The sequence below is a fragment of the Oncorhynchus mykiss genome, chromosome 27 (genome assembly GCF_013265735.2).
Source record: "Oncorhynchus mykiss isolate Arlee chromosome 27, USDA_OmykA_1.1, whole genome shotgun sequence".
Taxonomy (NCBI): domain Eukaryota; kingdom Metazoa; phylum Chordata; class Actinopteri; order Salmoniformes; family Salmonidae; genus Oncorhynchus; species Oncorhynchus mykiss.
In genome coordinates, this window is record NC_048591.1 from 36,549,366 (window position 1) to 36,562,252 (window position 12,887).

The 12,887-nt window shown below is 44.6% G+C and overlaps 1 protein-coding gene across 2 annotated transcripts; it reads right to left on the reverse strand.

Moving 5' to 3' along the window:
* Positions 1-3,478: 3,478 nt before the first annotated feature.
* On the reverse strand, positions 3,479-10,767 carry LOC110507944 (paired mesoderm homeobox protein 2A). 2 transcript variants are annotated; one of them, XM_036965243.1, is made up of 4 exons: positions 9,867-10,767; positions 8,055-8,242; positions 7,260-7,760; positions 3,479-7,197 (listed from the first exon to the last, which is right to left on the reverse strand). In XM_036965243.1, the coding sequence occupies exons 1-3, from the start codon at positions 10,087-10,089 to the stop codon at positions 7,275-7,277; spliced, it is 897 nt and encodes a 298-aa protein (XP_036821138.1). In that variant the 5' UTR covers positions 10,090-10,767; the 3' UTR covers positions 3,479-7,197; positions 7,260-7,274. The 2 variants fall into 2 exon arrangements, with proteins under 2 accessions (XP_036821138.1, XP_021444044.1); XM_021588369.2 differs by having other exon boundaries at positions 3,480-7,760; positions 9,867-10,766.
* Positions 10,768-12,887: the final 2,120 nt, after the last annotated feature.

The window sequence follows — 12,887 nt, forward strand, 5'->3', positions numbered from 1 at the left end:
CACATGTAAATAGCAATTTTCAGTAGTGTTCAAAGCATGCCATTCCATGAGCGAAGCATTTATTTTTCAATTAGAATCAATGAGCCCAATCAGTCCTCAACGACAAAATCATAAACAACACAGTAGGGCTGGCTAATAAGTACTTCGTTTTGGGGTTATACTCAGATAAAACAGTTTGGCTGAACTATACTTCTGTATTTCCAAGTCCTATTCTTGAAGGTCAAAGGGTATATCATGTATTGTAATGACTGGAATTCTGATAGACTTTGGTTTTTAATGTAAAGATATAATTTAATCTTATATGTAGTAGAAAGCGGTGGGTTAGAAGAAGCCTACATAACCAACCCATAAAGTAAAACGTAACATCCATATATGTCCAGCTATGTAAACTTTAACAGTGATTTATCCTGCAATAGATGTCGTTCAATTAATAACATACATTTTTGTCTTCTTCTTATGCCTCTTAAGGGGAAAGTCATCTAAAATAAATTGAATGTAATCAGATTACGTTACTGAGTTTGGGTAGTCCAAAAGTTATATTTCTGATTACAATTTTGGACAGGTAACTAGTTTAGAAAGTAACCTACCCAACCCTGCTTATCCTACAGTGCCTTCTCCTGTCTCTCCTCTACTCCCCTCTCCCATTCCATCTCCTATACCCTAGTCCCATTCCATCTCCTATACCCTAGTCCCATTCCATCTCCTATACCCTAGTCCCATTCCATCTCCTATACCCTAGTCCCATTCCATCTCCTATACCCTAGTCCCATTCCATCTCCTATACCCTAGTCCCATTCCATCTCCTATACCCTAGTCCCATTCCATCTCCTATACCCTAGTCCCATTCCATCTCCTATACCCTAGTCCCATTCCATCTCCTATACCCTAGTCCCATTCCATCTCCTATACCCTAGGGCCTGTCTCTCCTCTACTCCCCTCTCCCATTCCATCTCCTATACCCTAGTCCCATTCCATCTCCTATACCCTAGTCCCATTCCATCTCCTATACCCTAGTCCCATTCCATCTCCTATACCCTAGTCCCATTCCATCTCCTATACCCTAGTCCCATTCCATCTCCTATACCCTAGTCCCATTCCATCTCCTATACCCTAGTCCCATTCCATCTCCTATACCCTAGTCCCATTCCATCTCCTATACTCTAGTCCCATTCCATCTCCTATACCCTAGTCCCATTCCATCTCCTATACCCTAGTCCCATTCCATCTCCTATACCCTAGTCCCATTCCATCTCCTATACCCTAGTCCCATTCCATCTCCTATACCCTAGTCCCATTCCATCTCCTTATCCTACAGTGCCTTCTATACCCCCCTCCCATTTTTATTTTTATTTAACCAGGAAAAGCCTATTGAGACACAGAGTCTCTTTTTCAAGGGAGACCTGGCCAAGAAGGCATTAATAATCAATACATTACAGAATTAAAACATACAACAATACAATACAACAACATGATCCAGCCTAAGAAAAAGCATTTACACTCCTCTATAACAGAGTCTCCCATCAATATTTTAAATGAATTCCGTGGCACTAACATCAATAGTGGGAAAAGTACCCAATTGTCCTACTTGAGTAAAAGTAAAGATACCTTAATAGAAAATGGCTCCAGCAGTCTAAAGTGGCACAGCGGTCTAAGGCACTGCATCTCAGTAAAGGCATCACTACAGACCCTGGTTTGATTCCAAGCTGTATCACATCCGGCCATGATTGGGAGTCCCATAGTGCGTCGCACAATTGGCCCAGTGTGGTCTGGATTAGGGTTTGGCCGGGGAGGGCCCAGTGTCGTCTGGATTAGGGTTTGGCCGGGGAGGGCCCAGTGTGGTCTGGATTAGGGTTTGGCCGGAGAGGGCCCAGTGTCGTCTGGATTAGGGTTTGGCCGGGGAGGGCCCAGTGTCGTCTGGATTAGGGTTTGGCCGGGGAAGGCCCAGTGTCGTCTGGATTAGGGTTTGGCCGGGGAGGGCCCAGTGTCGTCTGGATTAGGGTTTTACAGGGGAAGGCCCAGTGTCGTCTGGATTAGGGTTTGGCCGGGGAGGGCCCAGTGTCGTCTGGATTAGGGTTTGGCCGGGGAGGGCCCAGTGTCGTCTGGATTAGGGTTTGGCCGGGGAGGGCCCAGTGTCGTCTGGATTAGGGTTTGGCCGGGGAGGGCCCAGTGTCGTCTGGATTAGGGTTTGGCCGGGGAGGGCCCAGTGTCGTCTGGATTAGGGTTTGACAGGGGAGGGCCCAGCGTCGTCTGGATTAGGGTTTGGCCGGGGAGGGCCTAGTGTCGTCTGGATTAGTGTTTGACAGGGGAGGGCCCAGTGTCGTCTGGATTAGGGTTTGGCCGGGGAAGGCCCAGTGTCGTCTGGATTAGGGTTTGACAGGGGAGGGCCCAGTGTCGTCTGGATTAGGGTTTGACAGGGGAGGGCCCAGTGTCGTCTGGATTAGGGTTTTACAGGGGAAGGCCCAGTGTCGTCTGGATTAGGGTTTGGCCGGGGAGGGCCCAGTGTCGTCTGGATTAGGGTTTGGCCGGGGAAGGCCCAGTGTCGTCTGGATTAGGGTTTGGCCGGGGAGGGCCCAGTGTCGTCTGGATTAGGGTTTTACAGGGGAAGGTCCAGTGTCGTCTGGATTAGGGTTTGGCCGGGGAGGGCCCAGTGTCGTCTGGATTAGGGTTTGGCCGGGGAGGGCCCAGTGTCGTCTGGATTAGGGTTTGACAGGGGAGGGCCCAGTGTCGTCTGGATTAGGGTTTTACAGGGGAAGGCCCAGTGTCGTCTGGATTAGGGTTTGGCCGGGGAGGGCCCAGTGTCGTCTGGATTAGGGTTTGGCCGGGGAAGGTCCAGTGTCGTCTGGATTAGGGTTTGGCCGGGGAGGGCCCAGTGTCGTCTGGATTAGGGTTTGGCCGGGGAGGGCCCAGTGTCGTCTGGATTAGGGTTTGACAGGGGAGGGCCCAGTGTCGTCTGGATTAGGGTTTGACAGGGGAGGGCCCAGTGTCGTCTGGATTAGGGTTTGGCCGGGGAAGGTCCAGTGTCGTCTGGATTAGGGTTTGGCCGGGGAGGGCCCAGTGTGGTCTGGATTAGGGTTTGGCCGGGGAGGGCCCAGTGTCGTCTGGATTAGGGTTTGGCCGGGGAGGGCCCAGTGTCGTCTGGATTAGGGTTTGGCCGGGGAAGGCCCAGTGTCGTCTGGATTAGGGTTTGGCCGGGGAAGGCCCAGTGTCGTCTAGATTAGGGTTTGGCCGGGGAAGGCCCAGTGTCGTCTGGATTAGGGTTTGGCCGGGGAGGGCCCAGTGTCGTCTGGATTAGGGTTTGGCCGGGGAAGGCCCAGTGTCGTCTGGATTAGGGTTTGGCCGGGGAGGGCCCAGTGTCGTCTGGATTAGGGTTTGACAGGGGAGGGCCCAGTGTCGTCTGGATTAGGGTTTGGCCGGGGAGGGCCCAGTGTCGTCTGGATTAGGGTTTGGCCGGGGAAGGCCGTCATTGTAAATAAGAATTTGTTCTTAACTGACTTGCCTGGTTAAATGAAGGTTAAAGAAAAAGAAAATGGTAAAAGTGAAAGTCACACAGTAAAATACTACTTGAGTAAAAGTATTTGCTTTTAAATGCTTTCTCCTATACCCCTTCCCATTCCCTAGAGCATTATCCTACAGTACTTTCTCCTATACCCATTCCCTAGCGCATTATCCTACAGTACCTTCTCCTATACCCATTCCCTAGCGCAATATCCTACAGTGCTTTCTCCTATACCCATTCCCTAGAGCATTATCCTACAGTGCTTTCTCCTATACCCATTTCCTGGCATATTATCCTACAGTACTTTCTCCTATACCCATTCCCTAGGGCATTATCCTACAGTACTTTCTCCTATACCCATTCCCTGGCGCATTATCCTACAGTGCTTTCTCCTATACCCATTCCCTAGCGCATTATCCTACAGTACTTTCTCCTATACCCATTCCCTGGCGCATTATCCTACAGTGCTTTCTCCTATACCCATTCCCTAGCGCATTATCCTACAGTGCTTTCTCCTATACCCCTTCCCTAGGGCATTATCCTACAGTACTTTCTCCTATACCCATTCCCTAGCGCATTATCCTACAGTGCTTTCTCCTATACCCATTCCCTAGGGCATTATCCTACAGTACTTTCTCCTAGACCCATTCCCTAGTGCATTATCCTACAGTACTTTCTCCTAGACCCATTCCCTAGGGCATTATCCTACAGTACTTTCTCCTATACTCTATACAATCTGAAAAGATTGTCAGTGTTTCGAGCTCCAGTCTTTTTCTGGATGTAACCGTGTAACCATTGATTTCTTGTTAAGCTAATATTTAACCCGTCAATGCTGTTTTTCTCTTGGCAGTATAACTGACTACATTTGAAGGTTTTATGTGTTTCTGATGGAAAAACCTACGAGAGGACAAGGAAGAATAATATGATTCAAATAGACAGGAAGTAGAAATTGCCTTTATTGTTTACCATAACACACATCATACACTATCATACAGCACGTTATTAAAACAGGACTAACCTAACTGAAGTTCTCAATGGTGATGTAATAAGGACTTGTCAATGGTGATGTAATAATGACTTGTCAATCAATAGTGATGTAATAATGACTTGTCAGTGGTGACGTAATAATGACTTGTCAATGGTGATGTAATAATGGCTTGTCAATAGTGATGTAATAATGACTTGTCAATGGTGATGTAATAATGACTTGTCAATGGTGATGTAATAATGACTTGTCAATGGTGATGTAATAATGACTTGTCAATAGTGATGTAATAATGACTTGTCAATGGTGATGTAATAATGACTTGTCAATGGTGATGTAATAATGACTTGTCAATGGTGATGTAATAATGACTTGTCAATAGTGATGTAATAATGACTTGTCAATGGTGATGTAATAATGACTTGTCAATAGTGATGTAATAATGACTTGTCAGTGGTGACGTAATAATGACTTGTCAATGGTGATGTAATAATGGCTTGTCAATGGTGATGACATCTTGTTCTGTCTCTCCTCCAGCTGACTATGAGGACTGGTTTCACCATCACTGACTTCTGAAGCTTCGGTTTTGACACTGGGATAGGGTATATTTTACACTTTCCCTCATTGGTGCTGAGAATAGCTGGCCACTGTGACTCCCTTTTCTGTGTGTGTGAGAGAGAGTGAGACCAAGGGAGAGATTATTTGAAAAGAAGAGGAAGAAATGTGAGTGCAGGAAAGAGTGATATGACCCCTTAGCATATCAAAGCCAAGGACACACAAAACCACATCTCGTTAGTTTGAGCAATGCTTTTAGATTTATTTGACAGAATATTACAGTAGTGCTATAACCCTTCACACAACCTCTATAACCCTTCACACAGTTGCTATAAGCCTTCCCTTTGCCCTTATGTAGACAAGATGGGCAGTGAGCTGAGACATGCTCTGTAATGAACAGAGCTGTAATGAACCTCAAAGCAATGTGGAAAAAACACTAGACTAGGACTCATATTTATATTATTATTTACAAATCATGTTCAATTACAACATTTTGATATCTGTCTATTTCAAAAGACACTGCTTTTGGTCACGAAAACGTGTTTATTGTTATTCCATTATTTTCTCATCAATAAATAACTGTTCTCCAGTATAGCTGTCTTGAGTGCCGTCTCTTTAGTAACATAGGGAGAGAGAGGGAGACGGGGAGAGAGGGAGAGAGAGGGACACGGGGAGAGAGGGGGAGAGAGGGAGAGAGAGGGAGGGAGAGAGAGGGACACGGGGAGAGAGGGAGAGAGAGGGACACGGGGAGAGAGAGGGACACGGGGAGAGAGGGAGAGAGAGGGACACGGGGAGTAGTGTCACAGACCATTAGAGTGACGTGTTTTATGGAATAATAAAGGTCAACCACTGGTCCACTAGTGTTCAAGCTCAGGTCAGAGGAAGTACAACAATGCTGACCTGAATCCCAAAACATCTTAAACCTCTGCCCCCACTTTCCCCCAGTCAGCCAGCCAGCCAGTCAGCCAGTCAGCCAGCCAGCCAGCCAGCCAGCCAGCCAGCCAGCCAGTCAGCCAGCCAGCCAGCCAGCCAGCCAGTCAGTCAGGGAGGGAGCGTCGCTATGTGAAGAGTAAAGGAATACATATATGTGAGATGTTTGAGCTGGTTGTCCAGGGAAACAGGGATTGGGGTGGCGGGGGGGTTGTCTGACAGTAGGAGTTGTGTCGGGGTACATTGGCGTTGGGTGTAGTGAGGATGTGAGTGGGGGTCTGGTCTGGCCTTCAGGGGGATAATTGGATTTGTGGGTCCCCTCTCCAGTACAGAGGGATTTGGGGGTCCCCTCTCTCTGCCAGGGATATAAAGGAAGTTGTGCTTGCTGGTAACAGTTTGGGTTTTGTCCCCTGAGTCTCCCCAGGGAGACTGACTGTTTACCTTCACCCTGCCATGTTCACATACTAATCAGGGGGTACAGGGGCTAGGAGCTAGTGTTACTAATCAGGGAGTACAGGGGCTAGGAGCTAGTGTTACTAATCAGGGGGTACAGGGGCTAGGAGCTAGTGTTACTAATCAGGGGGTACAGGGGCTAGGAGCTAGTGTTACTAAGTGCACCACAATGTCTGCTAAGGCCTTTCGTACTGTGTATAGTGTGTGTGTTGGGAAGTACGTGTAGCTTTGTTGGAGTGAGAACATACAGACAACTGACACACACACATACACACACATACATAAACACACACACACACACTCCCCATACGAGATGCATGTTACACACACTTCAACACAAACACTCACACATTCACAAACTACAACTGCCACATGGAGTGTTTGCGTGGTAATAAGGTAGTCCCGCTCCGGGGGGCAGTAGATAGAGGGGGAAGGACAATATAGATATACAGCAGTTATACTAGAGATCTCTGCTCCTTGTCTCTAGTACAGGTTAGTCTGTATAGATATACAGTAATTATACTAGAGATCTCTGCTCCTTGTCTCTAGTACAGGTTAGTCTGTATAGATATACAGTAATTATACTAGAGATCTCTGCTCCTTGTCTCTAGTACAGGTTAGTCTGTATAGATATACAGTAATTATACTAGAGATCTCTGCTCCTTGTCTCTAGTACAGGTTAGTCTGTATAGATATACAGTAATTATACTAGAGATCTCTGCTCCTTGTCTCTAGTACAGGTTAGTCTGTATAGATATACAGTAATTATACTAGAGATCTCTGCTCCTTGTCTCTAGTACAGGTTAGTCTGTATAGATATACAGTAATTATACTAGAGATCTCTGCTCCTTGTCTCTAGTACAGGTTAGTCTTGAGAGCATTGGGTTTCCGGTGGAAGGAGGAGAGCACGCCAGCGAAAGGCCCTGTCATACTGTCTGCCGGCTGCCACGCCTTCAGCAGCTCTGGAGCCTGGGCTGCGGTTTGGGCCATTCCTGGGTGGGCGGGGCCTAGGCTGGGCCAGACAGGGGGTTTGAGCCCCTGCAGAACGGGGGAGCTGGAAGTGTTAGCGTAGCCACTGTTAGCAGGGGCGGGGCTGGGGCTGAGGCTGGCGGGGCTACCCATGTTCCCATTGGCTGAGCCGGGCAGCGAGGCGGTGCTGTCAGGGGTGGGACTGCAGGTGGACTCTTTTGATTCGTCGTCATCCGAGGAAGATCTGGGCTCGCCCTTTTTACCCCCGGTACAGCCATTGTTCCCTCCTGGGCCCCCGGTCCCGTTACCAGATTTAGAGTTGGCCGCACGCTCCACCTTACGGAACTTAGCCCTCCGGTTCTGGAACCACACCTGATGCAGACAGACGATATAGTTTAGTCTCATTGAAAATTATAAACATACAACCAGAGGAAAACGGCAAAAAAAAGAACTACACATAAAAATACATACTATCTCTAGAATAAAACTCACATGAAGGATGCATAGATTACAATTTGGTAGATTGCAATACTTTTGACAGTAATTGGTTGCATCTCTAAGAAAAATACATGATGGTGTAGACCCATACATTTATGATTTAAAAAAAATCTAATGTGAATTCATTCTATTGTGAATTCGTATTTTTCATCAGACCACTGGACTCACCTGTACTCGCGCCTCAGTAAGGTCGATCTTGAGTGCAAGCTCCTCGCGCGTGTAGATGTCGGGATAGTGGGTCTCTGCGAACACGCGCTCCAGCTCCTTCAGCTGTGAGCTCGTGAAGGTGGTCCTTATGCGCCGCTGTTTCCGCTTCTCGTTCAAACCAGAAGGGTCCGAGAAGAACTTATATGGAACTGCGGAGTCAACCAATCACAATAAAAACCAATTCATTATTTAAATTAAGTATGGTATCAGAACAAAATGGATATGTTGTAAATCCTAAACGCTGTATTTATTTTATTTTAGGCGTTTTTCGATAGACTATGTTATGGAGTTGATTTTGTCTGATCTGGTAGGTTATAGGCTATAGCTTGACGATTTTTTCCCCGGGAGAATAAAAGTTTTTAATGTACTTGATCAATCCAACTAAGGGTATTTAACCTACAAGTAGGATAGGTGAATATCGTGGTTCCCATATTGATATCATTTATTATTCTGAATTCGTTTTATTGATGTTTCTCTTTTGCTTTAGTCTATGGCAATGATAGGGAAATAAAATAATAAAAAAATATCTGATTATATTTATGCAGTTACCTAGTTGTAATTATACCATGAACTAACCTAAATAATTTGTCATTTGATCAAATTTACCTAAGCTAAACATGGAATAACAGAATGTGATAGGCTATCAACAAGGGCATCACATAAAATGTTGTGATAGACTTACCACCAACCAGTTTCATTCAAATTGATTTTAAAAGTATTCAAATTAATAGTTTAATACTTTTCATTAGAGACAGATATTCTGGAATAAATCATTGTTTTTGTTTCCCAGAGAGAGAGCGAGCGAGAGCCTTCATGTGCGAAAGAGAGCCTTCATGTGCCTTCATTGGAGCTGCAATTAAAGCATTTAAAAAAAAATATTAGCTCATCCAAAAAGTGTGTGGTAATTCGCTTGGTCTGGATATAAACTGTGAAATAATCACGTTTTAGGAGCAGCAGCAGGTGTACGCTTTTCGAATAAGATGGCATAGCCTGCACTATTCAACCATTTGTTGACAAAAAATACGTTTTTATTAGTTGTAGGACTATTAGTAGTTGCAAAACAACTTTTTATGCTGTTAATTTACGTTTTGGTTTATTATAAATATTGAATTGTTATTATAAGACAGTAGTTGACATATTATTATTGTTACTAAGTAGGCTATTGTTTGTTTGTTTCGTTTTTTTTTTTTTGGACACTTGAAAACGAGATGGTGCATCTCAAGAGATTTCATCCTGCAAAATGTTTAATAAATCAATATATTTGCATGTTCAAACATAATGACATAAATCATAAAAATGGAAATGTATGGCAATGTAGCAAAAAACAAACATTTGAATTGCGCAGTCAAATCATGACAACATAACGAAATGTACAAATATACAATTATGGATAAAATACATTTATTTGAATAAACAAATTACACATTTTATTATTTGATAATACAGATATATTTGTCCTCTAACGAATTTTACACTGATGGAATTACCCCATGCCAACAAACATAAAATTAACAGGTATGAGAATATGAAACAGAATATCTATAATTTCGATTGATTTGGTTTTCAGTAATCAAATCAAATGTCTTACCTTCTTCGATTAGCCTAGTTGGCATAATCAAATTTTAAAAAATACATTTTACGCACGTATTTTAAATAAAAACCAGACGCTTTAAGTATAGTCAACATCCCCAGACATTTGCAGCTGGAGATGAAACACTGTAGTGTTTCATCTGCATGCCTGATTTCCCGCCCATGCCCTCTGCGTGCTCTTACCTGTGGAATAGGGTGTGGGCTGGTGCTCGCGCAGGGACCCCAGTGTGCAGTTCGCGGTGCTGAGGGGCGCGCAGCCCGGGTTGGCACCGAACCCGGTCCGGATCGGGTTGTACTGGAACGAGCTGGCCTGGCTGCAGGAGCTGAAGTCCGCGTAGGCCGATGCCTCCATGGCCGCCATGCACGAGTCATATGAGTTCAGGTAGGAGTAATCCATTTTATACATGGAGACGCGAGAACGACAACTCTGGGAGAGCGCTTGATGAAATGTACTTCTCAGGATTCGAGAGGAATTAAAACGTTGAAGCTGGAAAAACACCACAGAATGAGTAACAGTTTTTCTAATTTCTCCAAGGACCAGGTTAAGATCCCCGAGTTAGCAGCCCCTCTCTCCAATTTGGTTTTCTTGTTTTCAGTCAAAGCAGGGTGTTCTTTGACTATATATTTATTTCTTCATGTGGTTCTCTCTTCCTTGACAGCAATATTCCTGAAATATCTTTCTTTCTTTTCTCTCTCAGTATCAGTAGCTTCCTCTTCCATCCACATCAGCTTCTCTCTCGATCCCTGCCTGACCACCTCGCTTTGCGCTCCGTATGACAGCGCACCGGCCAGCTCGCGCAGTGTTTATAATAAACTTGGCAGTCCGCGAGACAATAGCGAGGCGGTGGTCTCTTTCCATGACAATGTCTCGAGAGTCTATTGGGGGGCATCGCGCACGGCCAGCCCCCTCCCACTACTCATGCATTACTAATGCGCGCGAAGTTAACCCCCTCAGCCAGACGTCTTTATGCAAGAAAAACTCCTGATATGATTCTGATTTCTGGAATTAAATATTTTATTTGATGTTGTTCGAGATGTCGCCTTTCTCTCAGTGTAAGAGTGATAGCCTATGTATGGGGCTTGTGTGTCATCTCAGAATGTCTGGCTATAGAACCAAACTAAACGCGTTTCAATCTGTGGCTCCCATGGAAAGATTTCATAAACGCATTGACTCCCCATAAATTGGTTTAAAGTTATTGTTCAGTGGCATCCAACGTGATATGAAACACACTGGTTGGTACGCGCCTCTTGGGTCATAAGCGTATAATGCCAACCGCGGTTATAGCACAATGTCAGCATCTCCTCACAATCCGGGCTGAAATGGAAGTGAGCACTAAATCGATTAAACTTTATTAAATACATTAATTATCAGATGCATACATAACCTCGATTATCCTCTCTGCTTTCTCTAGGTCTGTAATTCAACAGTTTATGAAATGAAGAGGTTTTTCGTTAGAGGAAAATAGCCTATATATATCATACAACCCCTTGGAGCTTGTGTCGTTAAATTAACCGTTTTACACGCGTGCGAAATTGATTATGGGTGTGTGGCCACTGGCCCTGTGTGAGTATGTGTTTGTGTGTGTGTGTGTAATAATATAATACGGTTTTATATGTAAAAGAGCGGCTCTCGATAGACACAGAGGGCTCTTCTCGTATTATCACCGCTTGACCAGTGGCCTGTCTAATGCCATTACAACACACCGCCCTGCCATGTTTACATCCCATTGAATCGCATCTTGTTGTGTCAGGACTGGGGTTTCTCCGCGCACAATAAGTCTCCAACAACATCAATAACGTCGGTACATTTCTAGAAAATGTATGTTGTCTGAACGCATGGCACACGGTGGAGCCAGCCAGGGCGCGCGGTCAAGCCCCGTTCCCATGCAGGGAGTTGTCTTGCGTTAGGACGGGGAGCACCGGGAGAGAATGGTCGTTCATATTTATCAACGATATAAATTATACATTATAAACTGTGTGGTTTTAATACCGATTGGCTGAAAGCCGTGGTATATCAGACCGTATTCCACGGGTATGACAAAACATTTTATTTTAACTGCTCTAATTATATTGGTAACCAGTAGCGATAAGGCACCTCGGGGGTTTGCGATATATGGTCAATATACCACGGCTAAGGGCTGTGTCTGCCTCATGCATAAGAACAGCCCTTAGCCGTGGTATAATGGACAAATACCACACACCCTTGGGCCTTAATGCTTAATTATAAAACAACAACAACGCAATCTTGTAGGCCTATAAAATAATATACAATACAATAAATATCTGGCTATATTATAATAATAACATGGAGTCACAATAGTCATCAGTTCATTTTCGTTTCTGTCTCTGCTTTTCAAAGCTTAAAGGAGAATGGAAACACTTTAGGAAGTGAATCCAATATGGCGATTTACAGTTACAGTTACAGTTAGCTGGAGTTCTAAATCCTAGTATTTCCATTCCCCTTTAATCATGGTCATTTTCATGGACTCGTGAACTCATGTTTAATCTCTTGTATGTTTCATCTCCCCGTTGTCTCAATGAATGTGTATATTATGCATGTCGATAGACCTAAAGGCCTATGGGCACACGTTGACTTGTTTTGTGTTGTACATGGGACTGGTTTTGTTGCTGTGTTTTGATTTCTTGCTCGGGTGGTTATTGTAAACCTACAGGCTCATAACTTGCAGGTTAAATAAAAAAATAAAAATATGCCTACATTTCAATCAAGGCTAATAGCTTACTCACTTTCCCTTCAACATATATCCATATCCTCTCAATAACGGTGTTGTTACGTTAAGCTTCTCTAAAGGCTACCACTAACTTTCCATTAAAAAAATATTGTCAACTTCAATGTAATATAACAAGTTGTTGTTTCAACACTGTATGCCACCTCGTGCTGTTTCAGCTTAATCAGTTTACTCCAGTTAATCAACTATATAAACGAATTATCTAAACAAAATGTCCGATACATATTTCCACATATGCCTAACTGGTGTGTGATATTTTCTGAAGCATAATTTCGGTTTGATCTGTATTCTATGTGTCTGTCATTTTGCAGGTATTTTGGGTGCCCAGGTTCCAATGATTCGATTTGCTCTCCTATTCCACGAGCTCAACAAAGGGTTTTGCTGCCCTTGGGGCGAGCCGGACCCAGAATCATAACCGGGGCCCATGTACTCCCCCCCCCCCCCCCCCCCCCCCCCC

Coding starts and splice junctions, on each gene's coding strand:
- LOC110507944 (XM_036965243.1), bottom strand. CDS start 10,089: ATGTATAAAATGGATTACTCCTACCTGAACTCATATGACTCGTGCATG. Junction 8,243..9,866: donor GCCCACACCCTATTCCACAG/GTAAGAGCACGC, acceptor TTGACTCCGCAG/TTCCATATAAGTTCTTCTCG. Junction 7,761..8,054: donor TTACTGAGGCGCGAGTACAG/GTGAGTCCAGTG, acceptor TGTCTGCATCAG/GTGTGGTTCCAGAACCGGAG.